The 25,149-nt window shown below is 36.4% G+C and overlaps 7 protein-coding genes across 9 annotated transcripts; 5 read left to right on the top strand and 2 right to left on the bottom strand.

Annotated features, from left to right (window-relative positions):
* Positions 1–5,232: 5,232 nt before the first annotated feature.
* Positions 5,233–7,468, top strand: LOC9312062 (inactive LRR receptor-like serine/threonine-protein kinase BIR2). 2 transcript variants are annotated; one of them, XR_002332116.1, is made up of 3 exons: positions 5,233–6,043; positions 6,145–6,289; positions 7,252–7,468. XR_002332116.1 is itself a non-coding variant. In XM_002877651.2 (1 exon), exon 1 carries the CDS (start codon positions 5,485–5,487, stop codon positions 6,319–6,321), a length of 837 nt encoding a protein of 278 aa, XP_002877697.1. In that variant the 5' UTR covers positions 5,246–5,484; the 3' UTR covers positions 6,322–6,541. The 2 variants fall into 2 exon arrangements, 1 of the variants encoding a protein (XP_002877697.1); XM_002877651.2 differs by lacking the exon at positions 7,252–7,468 and having other exon boundaries at positions 5,246–6,541.
* LOC110228642 (pentatricopeptide repeat-containing protein At3g49730) lies at positions 7,350–11,889 on the top strand. Its single transcript, XM_021026533.1, has one exon. It carries the CDS (start codon positions 9,891–9,893, stop codon positions 11,817–11,819), a length of 1,929 nt encoding a protein of 642 aa, XP_020882192.1. The 5' UTR covers positions 7,350–9,890; the 3' UTR covers positions 11,820–11,889.
* LOC9313765 (pentatricopeptide repeat-containing protein At3g49740) lies at positions 7,392–9,803 on the bottom strand. The gene has a single exon (XM_002875947.2). It carries the CDS (start codon positions 9,749–9,751, stop codon positions 7,556–7,558), a length of 2,196 nt encoding a protein of 731 aa, XP_002875993.1. The 5' UTR covers positions 9,752–9,803; the 3' UTR covers positions 7,392–7,555.
* A 180-nt stretch (positions 11,890–12,069) lies between the features above and the next one.
* LOC9313764 (GTP-binding protein At3g49725, chloroplastic) lies at positions 12,070–15,202 on the top strand. The gene is made up of 13 exons (XM_021026534.1): positions 12,070–12,664; positions 12,756–12,820; positions 12,920–12,982; positions 13,068–13,157; positions 13,235–13,347; positions 13,440–13,517; positions 13,612–13,756; positions 13,849–13,904; positions 13,994–14,044; positions 14,142–14,196; positions 14,284–14,340; positions 14,437–14,556; positions 14,633–15,202. The coding sequence occupies exons 1-13, from the start codon at positions 12,133–12,135 to the stop codon at positions 15,086–15,088; spliced, it is 1,881 nt and encodes a 626-aa protein (XP_020882193.1). The 5' UTR covers positions 12,070–12,132; the 3' UTR covers positions 15,089–15,202.
* A 99-nt stretch (positions 15,203–15,301) lies between these two features.
* LOC9312061 (uncharacterized protein At3g49720) lies at positions 15,302–17,495 on the top strand. 2 transcript variants are annotated; one of them, XM_021026535.1, is made up of 7 exons: positions 15,302–15,437; positions 15,831–15,986; positions 16,097–16,136; positions 16,220–16,258; positions 16,409–16,783; positions 16,872–16,927; positions 17,149–17,495. In XM_021026535.1, exons 2-7 carry the CDS (start codon positions 15,864–15,866, stop codon positions 17,299–17,301), a joined length of 786 nt encoding a protein of 261 aa, XP_020882194.1. In that variant the 5' UTR covers positions 15,302–15,437; positions 15,831–15,863; the 3' UTR covers positions 17,302–17,495. The 2 variants fall into 2 exon arrangements, with proteins under 2 accessions (XP_020882194.1, XP_020882195.1); XM_021026536.1 differs by having other exon boundaries at positions 15,312–15,437; positions 15,862–15,986.
* LOC9313763 (pentatricopeptide repeat-containing protein At3g49710) lies at positions 17,428–20,080 on the bottom strand. Its single transcript, XM_002875946.2, has one exon. The coding sequence runs from the start codon at positions 19,656–19,658 to the stop codon at positions 17,493–17,495; it is 2,166 nt and encodes a 721-aa protein (XP_002875992.1). The 5' UTR covers positions 19,659–20,080; the 3' UTR covers positions 17,428–17,492.
* Positions 20,081–21,800: 1,720 nt separating this feature from the next.
* LOC9312060 (1-aminocyclopropane-1-carboxylate synthase 9) lies at positions 21,801–23,588 on the top strand. The gene is made up of 3 exons (XM_021025892.1): positions 21,801–22,188; positions 22,275–22,435; positions 22,532–23,588. Exons 1-3 carry the CDS (start codon positions 21,823–21,825, stop codon positions 23,502–23,504), a joined length of 1,500 nt encoding a protein of 499 aa, XP_020881551.1. The 5' UTR covers positions 21,801–21,822; the 3' UTR covers positions 23,505–23,588.
* Positions 23,589–25,149: the final 1,561 nt, after the last annotated feature.

The raw sequence follows: 25,149 nt of genomic DNA, 5'->3' as shown, positions 1-25,149 counted from the left end.
TTTTAGTCTGAAGATGTTATATGACATAGTTAAAAACTCTGTTGAGGTGACATACATGATACATAACTTGTCATTGGTTATAGTTTTTTTGTATTACTCATTCAAAAAAGTTGTTTCTCAAAATGCATCGTGTGGTTTTGGTTTCCGTCGTTAGGTAAAATGGAACTTTATTTGCGTCCCTAATAACTTACACCATTTGTATATATTATTATTATGGTGTTGATAATAGAGTGATATTTTTTACCCTTAAGTTTCGTTAGTATATATTTCAGTTTAACTGTTGAGATTTGGTTTCTTTTTTAAAAACTTAATTTATTAATTTTATGGATAAATTCTATATCGTTTAATCAATAGTCGTTTTTGTTAATTTTCTGATTTAGTTTTTAATATATATTTTCCATTTTTATGTTCTTTCCAAATAATCGTTAGGTCTACATATATGTATCCCGCATTTATACCTCATTGGAATATTTAGCCGCGTAATCTTTTGTTATGGGTTCTACAATGATACCTTTTACATCTGATTCATGTGATGGTGGTTATTTTCGTATTGCGTCTCTTAACCCTAACATGGGTGAGTGGTCTGTCTCGGTGAAGATTTTGAATTGTTGGTCTGTTTCGCGTGGCACGGGTAGAGAGCTCAATGTGATTTTGGGTGACGAGCATGTTAGTTTTTTGATAACTTACCTGCTATACATGTTTTCGATATTAAATTGAATTGGTTTTGTCTTTGACGTTTTATTTGCAGTTCACACAAATCCAAGCCGTTGTTCGTGATGAATTAATTGATAATTATCTTTCAAGATTGATAATCGATGAGTGGGTGAGCATTAAAAATTTTGATGTATCACGGGTTAACAGCATATTGAGACCAGTACCGCATAGATTCAAGATTGTGTTTCGTTCGGACACTTTAGTGCAAAGTATTAATATGTGCTCCAGTAGAACCTATTTCAATCTAACTGAGTTTGTGAGTATATTGAGTGGTATTGTTAATCCGAATATTTGCGTTGGTAAGCCTAATTTATAAATTTATTTGTGCTTTTGGAGTTTATTTGCGGTTCATGTTCTGACTGTATTATTCATGTGTGTGTTTCATAGATGTTGTTGGCAAAATTGTCAACGTGAGAGAGTTGGTTTTTGTTCCTTCCGTGGAACATTCTCAAGGAGGATATTTTGAGCTGTACTTTGGTTTACGTGATACTGAGTAAGTCACTATTCTTTTAAAGATTTAAACCAGAATATAATGTCTTATATGACTTCTTCAAATCTTAAAATTAGGTGTATCCATCTAGAGTGTCGTTTAACGGGTGACCTTGCAGTCGAGTTCTATGACTTATGGAAGCATCGTTCACGTAACACAGTGATATGTATTATCAAGTTTGTGAAATTAGAACTATCACAGGAACATAGGTGGAGATGTACCAATGTTACCGGAAGTACGAGGATTATGTTGAATCCGGATCTCAGTATTACCGACGAGATGCTTTGTTGGTAAGTATTTTTTTTTTCCGTTTACAATCAAAACTCTAAAGTTGGCGACTGGACATTCACTGTTTATGGTGTTCTTAATCGGATGTCAGGAATCCTGAAAATGACCAAGTACCAATCATCACACGGAAGGAGAATGTCATGGAGTGATGATGTTCGTTGATTTCTTATTTTGTTGGTGAATGATTTTAAAAGATGATTTATTATTATTTTTTAGCATTTATAATATTATTGAATTTTTTAAATTTCATCATTTTCCATAATTTTACCACACTAAATCCTAAACAATTTACCATTTTTTCTTACACTACCAAGTAACACCTAAACAATCCCTTATTTCACATGATTTTACCATTTATACAACATTCTTCCCGCGCATGCGCGCGGGCAATCACCTAGTTGATTTAATTTATATATGATTCTTAGCTATATCCTCCAACTTTCTATTGATCAAATTTAAAATATTCTCGTGAAAATGATTAAATGACGCGTGTAACGACAAAATAGATGGGTTTTGGTATCCTAATATATAAATTCGTGGTCTAAATAATAGAATACGAGAATATGCCCTGATTAAATACTATTTTGAATAAGGAGGTCAAATTCAAATGCTCGTAAAGAGATCGACTAATCTATCGGCAGTCTTAATCACCCCAAATTCATTATCTTTAATAAAGTATATGAATTCCTGTTTCGGTCTTCCTTAATAGGTTTATTGCTTTTAATTATAGCTTTGTAATTCTAATAGCAATATTTCGATATATAGATTTTGAACATGATTTTTTGAATTTTTGGGTCTAAGTTAAACCAATAAAAATGATCTAGAAAAAGGTTAAACCAATAAAAGAAAAAGAAGTAGGCTTAGTAATTGTAAGATAAAAGATATGACAAAATTTTCATTAGAGGTTAAGCTCTACATACATGGTAAGAAATTAGCTATAGTCGAAGAGAAAAAATTAGGTCGATGATAATGATTGTTTGCTGACCAAATAGGTCCATTAATCATGTACTAACCACACTTAATTAAATCCTAATTAGCTAAATTATATAGTCTTAATACACACAAGGGCACATATATCTGTGTATGCATATGTTCATTAGCGGAAGTTTTAGGCTCTCTTAACCTTTCACGAGATATGGAGACATGATAATAATATTAAACTAAAATAAAAAAACGCATATAAAAATAAAGATGCGGCCATTATTTGATTTAGACAAATAAAGATTACGGTGTAAATCATGACACGTATATATACCAATATTGTTTATTTTTCTACTTTTTGTTCTCAAATGTCTGTCGTCCACGATTTGACCTTGAAGGCTTGAATCGGTTTGATAAGTTAAACATTAAGCCAACTTTAAGTCATAAACAAAATCTTAACATGCTTTTCCCTAACATTTGTTGGAGTACTTTTTCTGGCGTAAACTTTAATGGTTGTGATATGATATTTAAGGTTCCGTATGCACTGAATTAAACGATGTAAAGGGGGTATAACAAATCGTGACTAAAACAGACATTGAAAATTTAAAGGAAAAGAACAAAATGTGATTCATATATATATATATATATATATATATATATATATATATATTTGAATAACCGCGAGTCTCCAAAGGCTTCCTAGGCCCAATGACTAATCCCACGAGGCTGGCAATTCCCCTATATGTAAACCTGCCAGTGGCCGTGCCTTGAACCCTGGTGACGGAAGTCACAGCTGTGACCCCTTTACCACTAGGCCACAAGGCTCGGTTCATATATATATACACAACAACAGCTTAACTATACAACTGCCTGATGAATCTCTTTTTCTTTTATTTGAACAAGTAGATAGTGGTGTCATACGTTGTCTATTAAAAAAAAACCAGTGAATATGCTTAGACTACACTCATTCAAAGAGATTAATCAAACTTTGGTCTGAAATGATCTTTTGGTAACAAAAAATAATATCCTTTTGTGATATTTTTGGCTGTCTCTATTTTGTCTTTTCATTTGGAGAAAGGAAAGAGATAAAAAGTGTAAGTAAAAATCTGATTTCGAATAAAAAATCTGATTTTGATACTTAGACAACTTGAGATATTTTACTTAAGAGTTTGGAACCTTTTACATGATCTTGTAATTTGACGACAGATGGAGGAGAATAAAAAGGAAGAAAACCCTTTTTATGTTCATGATAAGATGCTTTACTATTGATATATACTCAAAAAAATTACATTAAAGATAAAAAATAAAAAATAGAAGAGAGATGATATCTTAAATAATGAAAAAAAAAATTGGAATAAAAATCAATCTTTAACAGAAGGAGCTTTGCAAGAAACTAGGAATTTAAGACTATTCTTCCTTTTAGACACAACCTTATCATTGTCCATTTTTATATCATTTGAACACTTTCTCATCGCAGTAAGAGAAGAATCATCGTCGTCAATTTTTGTATCATTTGAACACTTTCTCAATGCAATAAGAAAAGGATCATCATCTTCTTCTTCTCGTCTCTTTCCCGTCTTTTTCCATTTCATTATACACGATGATTTAACTAACGAGGAAGATCTACCCAACCGTTTTGATGATAAAGGATATGGTGATGGTGGTGGCAAAGGTAGCAATGCTGGTACCACCATTTTATTATCGACATTCGACGGCATATCTATCTCTAATTCTCCTCTATTAGTTAGTGATGATGAAACTTGAGGCGATGCTGACAAAGACAATTTAGTTTCCTGAGAGGACATGGTTCTATTATAATGATTAGTGATCAAAATTCGATGACATACGATTTGCATAACGAATTTGATAGACTAAACTTGCGAACTATATATACGTGTCTATTATACGATTTTGTTACGTTTTGAGTGGGGTTGAAACATAATAAAGGCATGAACATTATGAAAGAAAAAATAAAGGAGGAGACATGCGATTGCTTGTTATGATTATTGAAATAAATTTTAGAAGAGCATGCATGTGTCTTTCTTATTCACATTCATTACATATCATACGTGTGGGTGAATACATAATTAGAATTCAAGACCGTCGCTTTCAAAGATAACACATCTCAGACTAAAATTATTTTTTCTTACATAAATAATTGTAGACGTATGATCAAGATTACATAAAACAATTGTAGACGTCCAAGATTGTCATATGACCGAGTTAGCTTTGCATTGGGCTTTAAGAAAGTTATAAACAGTAGGCTTAAACATGGGCTCACAACCAAAACAATTTTGAGTGGTTTATAAGTCTATAACTAATTAACTACATGTATGTCGAATTGTCAACTGATTTTAATTTTATTTTAAACAGAATAAGAAAATAGTTAATTGTGGTAATGGAAAGTGAAAAGAGTGTGACGCACTAAGGACCACCTCATGAATTTGGTGAAATTGCTTTATTGGTCATTTCTTGTTTGGTCTACGCTGGTTTTAACTTGCAATACATGTCTCTCTACACATGGTTCCCAATTACTGGACCAAAATATAATTTTAAAAAATATTCAGTGAATGGATGTCATGATTTTCCTCGATTTAATTATAAAACTCTTTTTTCAAAAAATAATCTATCACACACACGAAAGACGAAAGGTACATAAACAGTCCACTGCACTATTATTCTATACCAAAGTTCCATTCTCATTCTTTTTCTTTTTAAGTATTGGCGACTTAATAAGAAGACCAAGAACAATTCTAAAACTTCACTTGATAAAATGGATGACATGATTAAAATCTAATCATGAGTGTTGTTGGTATACACATTTATACAAATAATTAAAGTTGAAAACAGCAATATAATTACACACACACCCAACATAATCAATTCAATTTAATCTCCAAAATTAATCTTCCCACCTCTATCCTACGCCCACCTCACTCCCCTGCTAAAACGCGCCTCTATCATCAACTACAAAATTTCTGTAACCGTTTTTCTTTGTGTTGAGAACACACTCACATGAAACTTCCACTTTCTTCTTCTTCAACCTTTTTCGAAATCTCTCTAAAATCAAAATGGTGAGGAGTCACCGGTTTAGTTACCGGTTACTCCTTCTCCTTCTACTAATCTTCGAAACGACACGACGTTTAACCACCGCTGATCCAAACGACGAAGCGTGTTTAAAAAACCTCCGGCAAAACTTAGAAGATCCGGCGAGTAATCTCCGTAACTGGACAAACTCCGTCTTCTCAAATCCATGCTCCGGCTTCACCTCTTACCTCCCCGGAGCTACCTGTAACAACGGAAGAATCTACAAACTCTCTCTCACTAACCTCTCTCTCCGCGGCACAATCTCACCGTTTCTATCAAACTGTACAAATCTCCAATCCCTAGATCTATCATCAAACCAGATCTCCGGTATCATCCCACCGGAGATTCAGTTTCTCGTTAACCTCGCCGTGTTAAATCTCTCATCGAATCAACTCTCCGGCGAAATCACTCCGCAGCTAGCTCTATGCGCTTACTTAAACGTAATCGATCTCCACGATAACCAACTATCCGGTCAGATTCCGCAGCAATTAGGTCTTTTAGCTCGGTTATCGGCGTTTGATGTGTCGAATAACAAACTTTCCGGTCAGATTCCGACGTATTTGTCGAATAGGACTGGGAATTTCCCGAGGTTTAACGCGAGCTCGTTTATAGGGAATAAAGGATTGTATGGTTATCCGTTGCAGGAGATGATGATGAAGAGTAAAGGATTATCGGTGATGGCGATTGTTGGGATTGGACTTGGGAGTGGAATCGCGAGCTTGATGATTAGTTTTACTGGTGTTTGTTTATGGTTGAGGATTACTGAGAAGAAGATTGTTGAAGAAGAAGGTAAGATTAGTCAATCTATGCCTGATTACTAAACTTAATTAAGGATTTTTTTTTTTTTGCTTATTAATTACGGCTTTGAAGAGGATTCTTTTATATGTGTGAGTTCTTTTATTTGGGATTTTGATTTTTCCCTTAATAATTTTTTTTTAATATATTTATGTTTCACTTCTGTTTTTAGGAATGAGAATATTTTGTAAATCTAGTAATATATATGCAAGGCGAAGCAGAAATGGGATAATAAATTACATGTAAGAGCATGATTATTGGTAGTATCTTAGAAATATTTTTTAGCAATATTTAAGTAATATATTTGTAAAAGTAGTTAAGAAATAGTTTTTTTTTGTATTAAGATTTTTGTATGATTAATGGTAGGCTCTTAACATGTGGTTCTTAGAAAAAAAAAATATATTAATATAAAAATAAAATTTATAATTATAGAAAACTTAATAATTGTTGCAAATTAAAAAAATTAAAACATACATGAAATACAATTTATAACATAAATAACATAAACTACAAATATTTTAAACTTAATTTATGGAATATTTGTCCATATATGCTCGACTAAATCGGCGTCTAAACAGATTAGGAGGGAAAGTTAGATTTTCTGCGAAATAGTCGTTTCATAACTGGATGTGTCATTCTTTTGTTTGTTTTTTTTAACCAATTACAATATGACACTTTGCAACATCTTAAGTTAAGAAAAACATCTTAACTTTGATATAAATCTTAGCTTTAAGATGTTAGTTTGATTAATCAACTTTAATCCTAAGATTTGTCTAAGATACTTAATATTTCAACCGATATTCATGCTCTAATTCTAGTAATCTTTGGAAGAAACTATTAGAGATGGGAAATAATAATTAATGGAAATTATATATCTTTGGTACTAACGGATACTGCGGGATTTTTTTGAGAGACAAGTTGACCCAAATACTAATTTGGATATACGTTTATGCCAGTGGATTTGTCAGATAGATGAAACGCTGCGTTTTATATAATACAGCTCCTTGAGGATACGATGATCATCATTCATCAATCATCATCCCCACTCAATAAGAAGAGGCTCATGATTATGCTATTTAAATTTTGAATATCTTTCTTATCTCCTACAATAGTTTCACTTTTTTCATAAAAAATATTCTCTGCATTTTTGTTACAATTTTTCTATTCTAAAGAGTTTCACTTTCCATCAATATAAAAAAGTGAAAAACAAATGAACAAATATATATATAATTCAATTTAACAAACCGAATCGACCGGTTATTACAATCTCATCCAGCTGCAACCTCGTTGTTTCATAGCTCCAATCATGTTGATGGCTTTTCTCGTCTCTTCTGCTTCTTTCCACAAACCAGCTCCTGCGTATATATTCGACAATTGAACATAAACCGATGGATCATTCTTCTCTTTCTCCATTAGTAACCTCGCAACCATTTTCCCTAGTTTCAAATCTCCATGAGCAGCACAAGCACTAAACAAAGCCCACCACACATCTACCCGAGACCCAATGGTCTTCTCGCTGATTTTCACCAAGCTTTCTGCTTCATCGAGGTGACCTGCTCGACCAAGAAGGTCAACTAAGCATGAAAAATGATCCACATTTGGTATCAGACCGTGAAATTCCACCATTGAGTTGAAAATCTCGAGTCCCTCTTTGACTAAACCGGCGTGGCCGCAAGCAGAGAGAACCGCTGATAATGTGGCTGCATCGGGATCCACCTTGCCTTCATCTTGCATCGTCTTGTAGGTAAGAACCGCACTCTCTCCTTTCCCGTGTCTCGCGTATGCAGAGATCAGAGAATTCCATGACACAGTGTCCTTATCAGACATCTGATGGAAAACAGCAAGAGATTTTTGTAGAGTCCCGCATTGAGAGTACATGTTTATAAAGGCATTACCAATCAACGTCTCCTTGAATTGCCCATGTCTGAGGGCGTAAGCGTGAGTCTGCTCTCCGAGCATCAAAGACGAAATGTCTACGCAAATGCTCAAAAGAATGCTAAGAGTATAAGCATCAGGTATGATTAGGACCTCTGCTTCTAGCAAGCAAGAGAATCTTTCCAAACCTTCAAAGGAAAACCCATTATGGTAAAACCCCGAGATTATCGCGTTCCATGAGATTAGATTCTTCTTCGGCGAACTTTCGAATATTAGGTCTGCCTTTGTTATCTTTCCGTGCTTCGAATAGGCAGATATCAGTGCATTCGAAATTTCGATCTTTGAACTAAGCCCGAATTTGATTACACACGCTTGAACCATCTCCAGGGCATCCAAATCCAGAGAGCTTGCTAAAAGACTTCCGAAAGTAAACTCATCCGGTTTAACTCCTATTCCATGCATTCGCTTGTACAACAACAACGCAGACTGCCCCAAGTTCGCTTGGTTATAACCAGAAATCATTGTATTCCAAGTAATCAAATCTTTCTCTTCCAATGACTCGAAAACCTTATGAGCTGCACCAAAATCCTCAAAAGAAGAATACATTGTCATAGTGGAATTGCTAACCAAAGTATACTCTTCATACCCTGTCTTGATGGATAGTCCATGTACTTGGTGTCCCATAGTCTCACATGAACAAGAACTCATTACACTAACAAAGGTCAGATCAGTTGGTCTAAGACCAGCTTCGACCATTTGTCTAAACACCAACAAAGACTCCTCTCTTTTGAAACCAGCCAATCCATCAATAACCACATTAAAAGTGACCTGATCACGTACAGCAACATCAGCTTCTTCAAACACCAGACGAGCATCAACAACCACTTGGCAATTGAAATACATTGTAATTAGTGCATTCACAACAGATGATGCAACAAAAAATCCAGCTTTTATAACTAGCGAATGCACCTGCTTACCAAAATCCAAAGAGCCATAGTAACACATACTCAAAACAGTAGCAAAGCCAAACTTATCATGTCGAACACCAAGCTTGTGCATTTCTCGAAACAACTCAATACTTGTTCCGTGATACCCACTCTCTTTGCAACCAGTGATCATAGCATTCCAAACCGCAACATCATCCCTCTCAGGCATTTTATCAAACACCTCAAAGGCATACTCTATATCACCAAGCTTAAAACTTGCACTCAAAAGCGTCGTCCATGAATAAACATCAGGTTCAATAATCTCTTCGAACTTCCTCTTCAACGAAGCTAAGTTCCCTAATCTCGCGTATAGCGAGAGAAGCGTATTGGAGACGTGAGAGTGACACAATAAACCAGAGCGAATCGCATAGCAATGAACCTGACCACCGAAGATGGTATCACGGAGGTGCCCAGCTGCAGTAATAGCTAACGAGACACTGTACTGGTCTGGTCTCAGAGTTATACAACGGTGAACATCGGCGAAGAGCTTGAGAGCGTTTCTGTTCTCGCCGGAACGAGTGAGAGCCGTTAGTCTCCGGTTTAAATTGAGCAACGTAGTCGAGCTTTCGCCTATGGCTGATAGAGCTTTTCTCATCAGTCATCTATATGCTCTGTTGTTAAAGAAAGTTGTCTCTTTTAGGGTTTAAGTTTTCTAAATGCAAGCAAAACAGAGGAAAGGAGAAGACTTTAAAAGACGAAAAGCTGTCGTTTTTAGAGAGTGAAGTGAGAGAGAGATGCGTAGATTCTCTACCATTGTCGATCTTCTTCTCATCAGCAAAAAACCATCTTCTCAATCTCAAGCAAATTCTCGAATTGATCTCATTTGTAAAAGGTTTCACATTTCAAGAGTTCTCAATAACGATTTCGTGGAATCAACAGAGAGAAAGAATGGGCTTGGTTTAGTTTTTCCAGAGAAGCATGAGGATGAATTCGCCGGTGACGTTGAGAAGATATACAGAATTTTACGGAATTACCATTCTAGGGTTCCGAAATTGGAGCTTTCTCTTAACGAATCAGGTATTGATCTGCGACCCGGGTTAATCGTACGAGTGTTGAGTCGTTGTGGGGATGCTGGGAATTTAGGTTATAGATTTTTTCTATGGGCAACGAAGCAACCTGGTTATTGTCATAGCTATGAAGTGTGTAAATCAATGGTGAAGATTCTTAGTAAAATGCGGCAATTTGGAGCTGTTTGGGGTTTAATTGAAGAGATGAGGAAGGAGAATCCGGAGTTGATTGAGCCGGAGTTGTTCGTTGTATTGATACGGAGGTTTGCTTCCGCTAATATGGTGAAGAAAGCAGTTGAGGTGCTCGACGAAATGCCTAAGTATGGTTTTGAGCCTGACGAGTATGTTTTTGGATGTTTGTTAGATGCTTTGTGTAAGAACGGTAGTGTTAAGGATGCTTCAAAGGTTTTTGAGGATATGAGGGAGAAAATTCCTCCGAATTTGCGGTATTTTACTTCGTTGTTGTATGGTTGGTGTAGGGAAGGGAAGTTGATGGAAGCTAAAGAAGTTTTGGTTCAGATGAAGGAAGCTGGACTTGAGCCTGACATTGTGGTTTTCACTAACTTGCTTAGTGGATATGCTCATGCTGGGAAAATGGCGGATGCTTATGATCTTTTGAATGATATGAGAAAGAGAGGGTATGAACCGAATGCGAATTGTTACACGGTTTTGATCCAGGCGTTGTGTAGGACGGAGAAGAGAATGGATGAGGCGATGAGGGTTTTTGTTGAGATGGAAAGGTATGGATGTGAGGCTGATATCGTGACTTACACCGCGCTGATAAGCGGGTTTTGCAAGTGGGGAATGATCGATAAAGGTTATAGTGTTTTAGATGATATGAGAAAGAAAGGAGTCATGCCGTCGCAAGTAACATATATGCAGATATTGGTGGCTCATGAGAAGAAAGAACAATTTGAAGAGTGTTTGGAGTTGATTGAGAAGATGAAGCAAATAGGTTGTCATCCCGATCTTCTCATTTACAATGTAGTGATCAGATTGGCTTGTAACTTTAGGGAAGTGAAAGAAGCAGTTCGGTTATGGAACGAAATGGAAGCTAATGGTTTAAGTCCTGGAGCTGACATGTTTGTTATTATGATCAACGGATTTACTAGCCAAGGTTATCTAATCGAAGCCTGTAGTCACTTCAAAGAAATGGTAAGCCGAGGAATATTCTCTGCGCCTCAATATGGAACGCTGAAGTCATTGCTAAATACTCTTCTAAGAGATGATAAGCTTGAAATGGCGAAAGATGTTTGGAGTTGCATATCAAACAAAACCTCTTCCTGTGAGCTGAATGTATCAGCTTGGACAATATGGATCCATGCTTTGTTCGCAAAAGGTCACGTGAAGGAAGCATGTTCGTATTGTCTTGATATGATGGAGATGGACTTGATGCCGCAACCTAATACTTACGTGAAACTTATGAAAGGATTGAATAAACTGTATAACAGGACGATCGCTGCAGAGATTACGGAGAAAGTGATGAAGATGGCAAGTGAGAGAGAGATGAGTTTTAAGATGTATAAGAAGAGAGGTGAAGAGGATTTGATTGAGAAAGCTAAACCTAAAGGTAATAATAAAGAAGGGAAGAAGAAAGGAACAGATCATCATAGGCATAAAGGAGGAGGTGAAAGAAGTAGAGCTAAAGCATTGTAACATTTCCAAAAGAAGCAAGTTTAGATTTTTTTCTTATAGCTGAATAAAACAGTGTTTCTTGTTTTTGCTTTGTTTCATGTTCTTGTGAAGTTGTTATAGTTCAAAACGGCACCGTTCCGAATTTAAACCGAGTACAAAAAACACTGCCAATTTTGTGTAACCGAATGATTAAACCGAAACATATCCGATTATGGTCTCAAAACCGGTAAACAAACCGACCCAAAACTAAATATATCGAATCGAGTTTTTAACACACAGTCACTGCTCCGGTGACAAATGAGAAGCTTTGTTCCGGTGACGATCAGATTTGTGGATGAGTACAACAACAAGTGTCGGAATTTGGCTGAATCTTGGTGATCAAGCAAGTTTTTTGTATAAGAACACCAAGATCCCAGTTTGGAATCGTCAAGCGAGTGAAATATCAAAACTTTCAAATCGTATCTCAATGTTGAGGACAGTGTCTCTTGCTCGGAACCGTCTTAGGTCCGAAACGCCATCATCGTTTCTTGCTCGGAACCATCTTAGGTCTAAAACGCCATCATCGTCTCCGTTTTCTTCGAAGCGGCATGCGCCTAAAACGAGCGAAGTAGAAGAAGAGTCGACTCCAAAAGATTCAGTTTTGTTAAACCCTAAAGATCCATCAAGCCCACCTAAGCTCTTCCTTGTTCAGCCTCGTCTAGCACCGCCTAAGTTACTACAGGCGAAGCTGAATGAAGCGCTTTGTCTCGCGAATTCGCTTGAAGAGCAACGATATGGGTACTTTGAATCTGATTTCTTCGACAAGGAATTGCCTTCTCATGTTGTTGTTCAAAACCCTGTTCGTAGATCGTCTAAACCTCGCGTAGGTTCGTGTTGGATGTTTTTAAGAATCATGCCTTCCATATGTTCGACGATATTCCTGAGAGACTGATGTTTAATATGGGTTTCGATTTTTAGATACTTATTTCGGAGCTGGGACTGTAGACAACATTAAATGCCACCTCAATGCTGAAGATTCCAAGGCAAGCAGCTAAAATTTGATCATTATCAATCTCTTTTTTTTTTTGTGCTGCCTGTAATGAAAAGTTGGATCATACTGTTTACAATCTCTTGATGCTCAGGAAGAAGTTGATGCTGTTTTTGTAAACGCCATTTTGACAGCTATTCAACAACGGAATTTAGAGGTAACGCCACGAAAACCCAAGTTTCTGCAGTTTTTGTTTCTCTTCTGTTCAAGCTAATGTTGTATCTTCACATATGACTCTTCAGCGAATATGGGCAAAACCTGTCCTAGACCGTGTAGGCCTCATAATTGAAATATTTAATGCTCATGCGCATACGAAGGAAGCAAAACTACAGGTACTGTGACAATACAGTTTCGGCTTTTATATGCTAGGAACGTTTATTAATAGCTGTTTGGTTCATTCATTCAACAGGCAGAGTTAGCAGCTCTGATGTACAATAAGAGCAGGCTGGTTCGAGTGCGTGGTACTGATGGACGTCACACTTTTGGGCAGTTTGGAGAAGCTGAAGTTGTCAGTGCCCGAGGGTGAGTGATTTATCTTTTACTACTTTTGTGTATTCTCTTTACTCTTTTGATTTTTGAGACGATGATGAAACTGTTGTTAAATTGTTGTGCAGGAGAGCAGGAAGCAAGGGAACCGGCGGCGGTTTTGTAGGTGGTGCAGGAGAAACTGAGCTTCAGCTTCAACGCCGAAGGTCTTGTCTAATTGTTGGTTAACTGAAAGACTTAGTGCATGGCTCTCTTTTCTAATATTTAATATATGTGTTAAACAAAATGTTGATGTACCAGAATATCAGACCGGAGGCTTCGTTTGTTATCCCAAATTAAAGAAGCCCAGCGAACACGGCTATTGCAGCGTGCTGGACGTAATAAAAGAGTGGGATTAGAGGGGGAGAGTTCAGGTACCATTGCTGTTGTTGGTTACACAAATGCTGTAAGTGTTTGAATTTTGCTCCCAAGGAGTTTCAGCTAGAAACCAACTGTTTCTAGTATACTTTCTGATTATTAATTATCTGCTTTTGGTAGGGAAAATCGACTCTGATAAGTGCATTAACAAAGACTGCTCTCTACTGCAATGAGCGGTATAATTCAAATGATTTCAAAACTATCTTAAACTGTCAAATTTGAAACTGAAGTCATAACTTTTGAATGCTTGGTCTGGCCTCTGCAGATTGTTTGCCACATTAGATCCTACACTCAAGAGTGCCCATCTTCCTTCTGGGTAAGTTGATTTGTACGTTGAGAATCATGTTTATAACTTTATGGTACACATGAACTTGTATAGTTGTATTGAATCGCAAGAGTTGATTTCTTTTCAGAAAGTTTGTGCTTCTTAGTGACACTGTTGGATTCATATCAGATCTGCCTATACAGGTAATGTATACCTACTTTAATTCCATTTATCTTTTTTCAAGTGCTATTTTACTTACTTTTCTTTTCTTGGCTCATGCCTTTTTGCAGCTGGTGAAAGCATTTCAATCGACTCTGGAAGAAGTTGTTGAAGCTGATATACTTCTGGTAAGAGCTATATAAAAAAAAATTATATTCCTGAATTACATATAGAAGTGAAGACTGCAGAAATATCTTGGCGTTGATGTAATTGGTTCTCTGCAGCATGTAGTTGATTCGACAGCTCCAAATATCGAGGAGCATCGTTCAACAGTGTTTCATATCCTTAAGCAAATTGGAGTATCTGAAGAGAAGCTTCAAAATATGATTGAAGTCTGGAATAAGGTAGGATTGAAATATAAACCATCTATACAAGTAGAAGAAACAACCACCTTTTTTCACACTGGGAATTTTGTTGTAGATTGATTATGAAGAAGAAGAAGAAGTGGGGGACGCGAAATATCTAGATGATGGCGAAGGAGAAGAAGAAGAAGCTGATTTAAAAGCTGAAGAAACTGTTGATGCATCTATAGCAGCAGTTAATGAAGACCAAATCCAAAACCAAGACAATGACTCTGATGGGTGGCTATTGTCTGAAGATGAAAATGCTGACGACTCTGAGCTCTGGAAGGTTCCAGAAGTTGCTAAAGTAGATGCTGCACAGAAGAAAGGACCAGATGTTAGAGTTTCTGCATTAACCGGAGTTGGTTTGAAGGAGTTGCTGTATCTTATTGATGACAAAATGAAAGTTGAAGAAGAGAAGAAGCTCAAGTCTCAGACAGTAGTCGAAAGGAGTGATCTTCATAAGCGTAAATGGAGACCACCTCGTAACGATGATGATGAAGAGGTGAGAGTAATCCCGTTAGATCAACGGTGATAATATAAGAAGAAACGAAACAATAGTTTTGTTACTGTACCACGGAACCAGAGAAACGCATGTCGTTTTAAAATTTCGTAGTATAAATAAAACGGCAAGAAGTTTGTTGATGTTTTTGATTAATAAATGTTCTTAAAACGCCGTCGTTTTCGTAACAGCGCGTCATAGCCATACGCGCTTTGACGAGGCAGGTATAAATAAGTAGATAGCGATATTGAAGTGAATATTAACACTTCGAAGCTTCTTCTTCATTTTAAGTAAATTCAAGTGGAGGTGTTTATTCATAAAGTGCTCATTTTCTCGGATCTCAGATCTTAGATCCAAACCCTCTTCGTTTCATTGATCCAAGGTAGATTTGATTTCTTCCTTCTTCTTCTTCCTCTTCTCGATTTGGGTTTCGTTCGTCTCCCGTAAATTTCTTTATTTGCGAGCTGTTTCATGGATCTATGTGTAATTTGATTTGTTTCTGGTGAAATTCACTACTAATGGAGAACGAAAATCAGCTAATTTTTTGTGGGATCTGTTTGATTTTAAGGTTATGTGTTTGTTTCGTTGATGGGTAATGTTGGATCTGTGAATTGGAGAATTAGCTTAGTTTTTTTCGATTTTCTGTTTTATTCCACGTTGATTTGTTTATAATGAAAGAGCTTGAGCGTTGTGATTTATGTTCTATGAATGTTAATGTCTAAAAAAGGATATATAAAGTAATCAAATTTAGTGGTCTTTTGTTGTTGCTTTGTAGATCTAATAGCTTGAGCTTGTGGGGATTTTAGTTATGGCGAGACGGCAAGTAGGTTCAACAAGACGTGTAGGAGATGGTGGAAGCTTCCCGTTTGCAGGAGCTTTGCATTCAAAGTCTCGATCTTCTCCACTACTCTCTATTTGCCTTGTTCTTGTGGTATGGTTTGTGTACTTCATTGTGTTTTTTAAGTGATTCGATTCCTGGGAGATGAATGGTATGGTTCTAACTATAGTCTATTGTTGTTTTGTGTGTTTTTTAATTTATAGGGGGCTTGCCTTCTCATTGGTTATGCTTACAGTGGTCCTGGTATGTATATTATAGCTCTTTTTGCATCATGTATAGCTCTAGTAGCGAATTTTCTTATCGCCTTCATTTTTTCTCGAATACAGGAATCTTTAAAAGTATCAAAGAAGTCAGCAAAGTTACAGGTGATCCTTGTTTCTCATTGTTCAGTACATGTACTTAAGTTAATACCTTTATCCGCATTGACATTGGGCCATCTTATTAGCAGTTTAACCCGTTTAATTGCTTGACACTCGGGTTTGACATTTGTTGTGCAATTTGGTATGAATTCTCAGGTGACTATTCTTGCACAGCAGAAGTCCAAAGAGCCATTCCTGTTCTTAAGAAGGCTTATGGAGATGGCATGCGCAAAGTCTTGCATGTGGGCCCTGACACATGCTCAGTGGTTTCCAGTCTACTGAAAGAAGAAGAGACTGAAGCATGGGGTGTTGAACCATATGACATCGAGGATGCAGATTCTCACTGCAAGAGTTTTGTGAGCAAAGGCCTTGTACGTGTGGCTGATATCAAGTTCCCTCTGCCCTACCGGGCAAAATCTTTCTCTCTTGTGATTGTGTCAGATGCTCTGGATTATCTCTCACCCAAGTACCTGAACAAGACTGTGCCTGAACTCGCAAGGGTGGCTTCAGACGGTGTTGTTCTTTTTGCAGGTGAACTATCATAAAACTTGAGAAAAAGGGTTGGTAATAAATGTCTTTCAAGTTTTGGTTTCTAACTCTTTAAGTTCTACTGTTCTAGGTCTCCCTGGTCAGCAGAGAGCTAAAGTTGCTGAACTGTCTAAATTTGGCCGACCCGTAAGTTATAACTATATACCTTGTTCCTGATGATTACATATGAATCCACCTTTCCTCATTAGTGTTTAATGGCATTAGCTTAGTGTATGTAGTTAGGCAGTAGCTCTCTTCATGATTCAAACACTGTGTTTAAATGACAGTTACCAATCTTTCACAAAGTTCTTCAAGACAGAGACTACAAGTACAAGACTTAATACTCGCACTCTTATTTTTGTTGGCAGGCTAAAATGCGTAGTGCATCGTGGTGGAACCGCTTTTTCGTCCAGACAAACTTAGAAGAAAACGAAGCACCAAGCAAGAAGTTCGATCAGGCTGTTTCCAAAGGATTATACAAACCAGCCTGCCAAGTCTTCCACCTCAAGCCATTACATTAACCAGCCACCACCAAGCCTATTGGGTCCACACCAAAGCATATTTACACGTAGAGCCGCACGCAAAAAAAAAAAAAAAAAAAAAGAATAGCGTAATCGATATTCTCCTTGTATTTTGTAACAGGTCAGTTTTTATCCTTCAATGTTGTATCCGTCAACACAATTTTTCCTATTCAATTAAATCATAATTATTATCACCAATAATCCCCACATGAACACTTGCCATCTTTGAAGCAATGAAACCGAAGGTTATCTCTTACAATGATCTCTCTACCTGCAACTGCAGACATAAACTTGATAGCATTGTGACAATCCCCACATATCCTCAAATTCTTCACTACAACTATTTCTTCTCCATCTCTTGTCGACATCAATCCAAAGGCCACCGCTAGCTTCTCGCTATGATGTCCTAACCGCATCTCTTCTTCTCCTTCGCCTGCTTCATCCTCTTTTACCATTGCCCATTTCTTATCCATCACATACCCAACTTTCTTCATCTTCTTCATCATCTCCTCTAGATATTCATTCACTTCCCGTATCATCGGATGAGACCAATCTTCTGCAACGAATACATGCTTTTTCTTCTTCACTTCGATCCAACTACATCCCGGTTTCTTCCTTATCCTTTTCCCCCTCATTGATTTCCTCACTGAGGCCATCTCTTCCCATTTCCCTGCATCTGCATACATGTTTGCTAGCATCACATACGGCGTGGCAGCTAAGGGTTGCATCACCATAAGCTCCTTAGCTGCTCTCTCTGCAAGAGCCATGTTTTTGTGTTTCCTACAGGCCCCGAGCAACGCAGCCCAAGCAACAGAGCCTGGCTTATAAGGCATTGCATCTATGAATCTCTCTGCCTCTTCTAGCTTCCCTGCTCGGCCTAAAAGATCAATCATACAAGAATAGTGCTCTGCCTCTGGTTCGATCTTGAACGTCTCCTTCATAGTGTTGAAGTACTTCTGACCCTCGTCGACCTTACCACAGTGTGCACAAGCAGAAAGAATGGCTACAAAGGTTATATTGTTTGGCGCAATACCCGAGTCCAGCATCCGTTGGTATAAACGCAAAGCTTCTGTTCCATGCCCGTGCTGCGCATAACCTTTAATCATACAATTGAAAGATACAGCATTAAGCTCTGGCATTCGATCAAATACCCGCCTTGCGTCTAGCAGGTTTCCGCTTTTGTAATACAACGAAATCAATGCGTTGTTCACAGAGATTCTATTCGAAGGAATGTTGGATTTGATAGCCAAGCCATGAATCTGCTTGCCCTGAGAAGGAGAGGAGAGATTCGAGCAAGCGCTTGTGACACAGACAAAACTGCAATCATCAGGTCTGTGTCCAATTCGTTGCATCTGTCTAAAACTCTTCACAGCTTCTTCAGAGTGTTCCTCGTTCATTGAATATCCAGAAATCATCGTATTCCAAAGAACCAAATCCGGCGACAGAATCTCTTGAAACACCTTCTCACTATCAGACATACCATCACGACCCCCACATTTTGAGTAAAAATCAATCAAACCACTTCCCACATGTGAATTCTGGTGAAATCCAGCCTTGATCAGCTTACCGTGGAACTGACGGCCACCGATCAAATGATCCAAGCTAGTGAGAGCATTTAAAACACTTGCCAATGTAAACATATCAATCTTAAATCCTTTAAAAATCATTTCTTTATACAAAGCTAAAGCCTTAGCTCCTTCCTTATGCTGCCCGTAAGCCACAATCATCGAATTCCACGAAACTTCATCTCTTAATCCATCCATCCCATAGAACACCGATACCGCCTCTCTCAAAAGCCCACCTTTACTGTAATACGTAACGAACGCATTATTCACAGACGAGTACGAATCAAACCCTCCCGAGACAGCGAAACAATGAAGCTGCTTTATCAAATCGACACGGTCACAACAAGCTGCTATCAACCCTGACAACGTAAACCCATCAACCTCAAATCCCAATTCTCTCATTCTCTTAAACAGAACCATCGCGGCAACAGTTTCTCTAGCATCAGCGTACCCCGATATAAGAGTATTGTAAGAAACAGTGTCTGGTTGCGGATTTTCGTCGAACAACTGACGTGCAATATGTATTTTCGAATCTTTCGCATAAGCTTTGACAATTACATTGTAAGAGAAGACATTGGGTTCTTCCGTGGAGTCGAACGCGGCTCGTGCGTAGGAAAGACAACCACACTTGGAGTAAAGGTTCACGAAGTGGTTTGAGAGATAAGTAGAAGAAGCTACAATGGACTTCACGTAGAGCGCGTGAAGTGATTTCCCTGTGAAGAGATCTCTCTCCGCTACAGATTTTAGTAGAAGGTCTCGAAAAGATTTGAACTTCCATTGCGTCTGGTTCATCTAATAGTGACAAGTCAATTCTCAGAGATTGTATGTATCACTCTGTTTCTCGCATTTGCAGGTTCTGTTTTCAGAAGAAGGCAGCTGAACCAAGTCGCGTTTAGTTTCGTCTCTTATTTTTCGATGATTAATTTGGGCTTAGTCTCTGTCAAAGGCCCATAAATGATTTACATTAGTTTGGGCTTAGTCTCTGTTAAAGGCCCATATATTATGAGCTCATTTACTTCTCTAGATCAAGTGGAAGAGAAGAGAAGAACATCCATCTAGATTTCTAGATTATTAGACGATTATGGTGGATTCAATCAATCAATCATTTCTTTTTTTAATCAATCGATCGTCTCCAATCAAGGCCTAAATGTCACATAATATTTGTACTATCAGTTGTAGCATTTATGGTCCGCAGATAAAATAACAAAATTAGCAAAACAAAGGCTATCATGAATAGAGAAGTGCGGTTCAACTGCGAATAAAGTGCAGTATGATTCTAATGTTAATATTAGAACCGCACATTCGGTTTCTATTCGAAGCCGAAATAAAAAAATTAGCGGTCTCCTCTATGCTACCAGAATATCGTCTAATAAAACTACTTGAATTGTTAACTTCTTTAAATTGTTTTGTTTTCTGTCTATTATACTAATAAAGAATATTAGATAATTTAGTTATTTGAAGAGTCAAAGTTCTAAAGACGAACAACGACCCCTGAAAATCTGGAACATCCTACGGCTATACATAGTGGTTTTCAAGATCTTACACCTGATTTTTCTTGTTATGTTTTATAGTATGATTAATAGTCTATAATTATATGTGTTGAGCAAATTCCTTTTCTGATGCTTCTGTCGGTAACTATGGTTTACGTTTTATTCGGCTTATCTTATTATTCAAGGTAGCCAATTTTCAAAATATCCAACTCGATCGACCTTGTTGATATCTTTTTCCAACAATGAATTTAGATTTCTTTAACAAAATAAAATTCAATTAATTTAGACACGGATTTTATTCCACAAACAAAAAAGATACAAATACAGATAATCACATTGTATATTTAATTTGTGAGTACAGACAGATTCATATTCTAAAACTTAACATTCATATATTGATTATTGACTGTGTCATAATTCATTGAATTTTATACACATTACACAATAATTTTTAGGGAGTCAAATTCAAAGCTTTTGTCTCAGGTCCCGGGCCATCATTTTACAAAAATTGGTTTGATCTATTGGTATAACAAAACTATGTTATTCACATTTTTTTTGTTTGTCAAATTTTTTTCCCGAATCAAAATCCTAATTTTTTTTTTTTGGGTTGAAATGTGAAATTTATTGAAATTCTAATAATTACAAACAAAATTATATGAAAATGTTTCATTTATCAAACTCGATTTTAAGCCTCTATCTATATCTCAAGATCACCCCCGCATTACAAGGTGAAAGCCCCAACACACCATCATGACATTTGATCTAAAAATAGATTTGGTCGCTAATTCATTGTCATGTATGGGCGGTGACAGAAAACGCGTTTTATGGACAAAATTATTTTTATTTGACTAAATTTCAAGCTTTCTATTATACTTCACTTATCTGTCATGTGTTTGTGTAATATAGTGAGGGTTAAATTGTATGTCTTTAATACTTATTCTACTTCCTCTTAAATTTTGTAACGTTTAAGTATAATTCTTAAGCCAATTTCACACATACTTCAAAAATTGAAATCATTGTTATCATATTATGTCTTTTTTCAATTGAACTTTATATGGAGATAGGATTAAAGATATATTTAGATTCGTAGTATAAGGTTAGCAAAGTAAAAAAAAAAAAAAGGTTAGCAAAGTATTACTTAGCACCGTATCTTGAGTTTTCAAGTTGATAATGACAATACATGATAACTGATAAATTATGAATTAGCTACGTCAAGTAAAAAACGGAAGTTGTCTCTCTCTCACACACACAGAATTAAACTAACTTGTCCAAAAGGAAAAAAAAAAAACGTATATATTACCTCCCACATACCTCAAACAACTACGTTCCATATCTCACTCTTCAGACTACACCAACTAACTAAACCCTAATTCAACATATCTCTCTCATAACCGTTCTCTTGTTTTTCATTAATCATCTTTCATTAAACAGAACAGTCTTTTTTATATATATATATATATAAAAAAATGAAACAACTGTCGACAAAAGTGACAAGCAATGCTCATGGACAAGACTCTTCCTACTTCTTGGGATGGGAAGAATACGAGAAGAACCCTTACAACGAAATCAAGAACCCTAATGGGATTATTCAAATGGGTCTTGCCGAAAATCAGGTAACAATAACTTCGAGTTTTCGACATATCGACAAATCATTATTACATTTTTTGGTACTTAATATGATATCTATTCTTTATATGCAGCTATGTTTTGATCTCATAGAGACATGGTTAGCTAAGAATCCGGACGCAGCCGGACTCAAGAAGGACGGCCAATCCATTTTCAAAGAGCTTGCTCTCTTCCAAGACTATCATGGCCTACCTGAATTCAAGAAAGTAAGTAATTAAAAGTTTCTCCTTTACATTTCAAAAAAATAATTAACTCAAGATGCTAGTAACTTAATAAGGTTATCTGCCTATAGGCTTTGGCTGAGTTTATGGAGGAAATAAGAGGAAATAGAGTAACATTTGATCCTAGCAAGATTGTCCTAGCTGCTGGTTCAACCTCTGCCAACGAAACTCTCATGTTTTGTCTCGCCGAACCCGGGGACGCTTTCCTTTTACCAACTCCTTACTACCCAGGGTAATTTCTATATCCTAATTTCTTAGGTTTTATAATTACTTTACTTGTCTCACAAGAAACCTGTTCTAACAGTATTTGATTCGCTTATGCGTACAGATTTGATAGAGATTTGAAATGGAGAACGGGAGCAGAGATCGTACCTATCCATTGCTCAAGCTCTAATGGGTTCCAAATAACAGAGTCAGCTCTTCAACAAGCTTATCAGCAAGCTCAAAAGCTTGATCTTAAGGTCAAAGGAGTTCTTGTTACCAACCCGTCTAACCCTCTTGGCACAATGTTGACCCGAAGGGAAATTAACCTCCTAGTTGACTTCATTTCTTCCAAAAACATTCATCTCATAAGCGACGAGATATATTCAGGTACTGTTTTTGGGTTTGAACAGTTTGTTAGTGTCATGGATGTCTTAAAAGACAAGAATCTTGAGAACAGCGAAGTCTCCAAACGAGTTCATGTCGTTTATAGTCTTTCCAAAGATCTCGGTTTACCGGGTTTTCGCGTTGGAGCAATATACTCCAACGACGAAATGGTTGTTTCCGCTGCCACAAAAATGTCAAGTTTCGGCCTCGTGTCTTCTCAAACACAGTACCTTCTCTCTGCATTACTTTCCGACAAAAAGTTCACAAGTACATACCTCAACGAAAACCAGAAAAGACTCAAGATTCGTCAGAAGCAACTCGTGTCCGGTCTAGAAGCTGCAGGGGTTACTTGTCTTAAAAGCAACGCTGGTTTATTCTGTTGGGTTGACATGAGACATCTCTTGGACACAAACACATTCGAAGCAGAGCTTCAGCTATGGAAGAAGATTGTATATGAAGTCAAGCTAAATATTTCACCCGGTTCATCGTGCCATTGTACTGAACCAGGTTGGTTTAGGGTTTGTTTCGCCAACATGAGCGAAGATACGCTTCATTTGGCGATGAAGAGGTTCAAACAGTACGTAGAGTCTACAGATAGTAAAAGGATGATTTCAAAAAGCAGTCATGAAAGGATCAAGAGTTTGAGGAAGAGAACTGTCTCTAACTGGGTTTTCCGGGTTTCATGGACCGACCGCGTACCTGATGAACGATGAAAATAAATTCATCGTCCAAGTTAAGACAAAGCAAATCGTCCTACCAATTAATTCATTTATTAAAATATATTTAAAATTCGTTTTTTAATATTTGGGAAAATGTTTATTACGTTTTCTTAAATATTTATATTACTACATACTCTTTTTTTTTGGTTTTAATATCACTATATTTTATTTATTTCTTTATATATATATGTTTCGCTGAGAATTTGTAGCCAGTTTTTTTTTGGATGTAAGTGTTACTATCATTAAGTGCACTCAATCCAAATTTGGATTTGTAAGGGCTATTTTTATATCTATATCTCCTGTAATGTCAACGAAATGCTGCCTGTATATCCATGAAAATGTAATATATGTCCATTTCTATTATATATATATATATCTATACTGTATTTCATAAAGTTTGATGATCTTCCGCAGTATACAAATATAATTAATCAGCCATATATATACACACATTAATTTAGTCAACGTTTAGTAAATTACTTAAGTTGGTGTATTTTTTCACGTAGGTATACGTGTAATAGTTTCTGGGTTTTTATATATCCTCGTTTAACTCCAACTATCGTTAATAATTTGTGGTTAATGCGTCGTGCATCGGTGCATGTAACAAAAAAGACATTTAACGGTAAGTAAAATTGCAATGCCGGTTGGTCAACGGAGCAAACCATGGAACACAAAGTCACTCAAAGATTAAAATATTTACTACAGTCTTTGGTCAAATAATTTACTTTTAATTGAGCAAAATATTTACGAAAATAACTCTTAAAAAAAAGAAGTAAACCGGCTTCTAAAATTACAAACGATCACATGAAAACTACTTTCGAATGATTTGTTTATATATAGATTAGAAGGTTTAGTCCATAACGAACCACCTAAATTAGACTTTTTGTTTACGAAAAAAAAAGATTTTTGTTTACGACAACTATCTATTGTAAAATATAAATTACATGTTATACTATGGAAAAAATTTACATGTTATATATTACAACAAGAGCAATATGATATAGGCTACGATAGACGATAGTTAGAAACCTACAAACATTTCATATCAGTCAATATTTATTTTTTTCAGGTTGAGAAAATGACTATTGGTCATCATTTGGATTTTAGAAAGAAAAACTAATTTTTCATTAATAGCTATATATTATTTTTGTCAACTTCTCATTAATAGTAATTCATGAATCCAAAACATATAATATGAATCGTAATATTATTCAAATTGTAGACGATCATTATCAATTTATCATATACCGGTCAAAGATTATGATGCTTTATGTAGACATGATATAATTAATATCTTCAAAATATATATTATTCCAAAAATTCCATGTGCTTTTGTAACCTTTGTTGGTACTACTACGATCGAATATATACTACGCAGATTTAACAACATATCCAAATATGACGATTTTGTTCCTGTCTTGTATGAAACGCGGAGAAATCGGCCGTGACGACAAATAATCATTACATGTGAGGAGCATTATAGTGGTCGTTGGGTTGTATAACATATAAGGAATTTTCCAGATAAAGAAATACTAATATAGATACGTAAAATTGATTTTGAGAATTTTGGTTGATATTCATATGATTTGAGAATTTTATGTTCAATGCTGTTATTAATTGCATACGACCCAACCAGAAT

The sequence above is a fragment of the Arabidopsis lyrata genome, assembly GCF_000004255.2.
Source record: "Arabidopsis lyrata subsp. lyrata unplaced genomic scaffold ARALYscaffold_5, whole genome shotgun sequence".
NCBI lineage: Eukaryota > Viridiplantae > Streptophyta > Magnoliopsida > Brassicales > Brassicaceae > Arabidopsis > Arabidopsis lyrata.
This window is presented reverse-complemented; position numbering and strand designations above follow the sequence as displayed.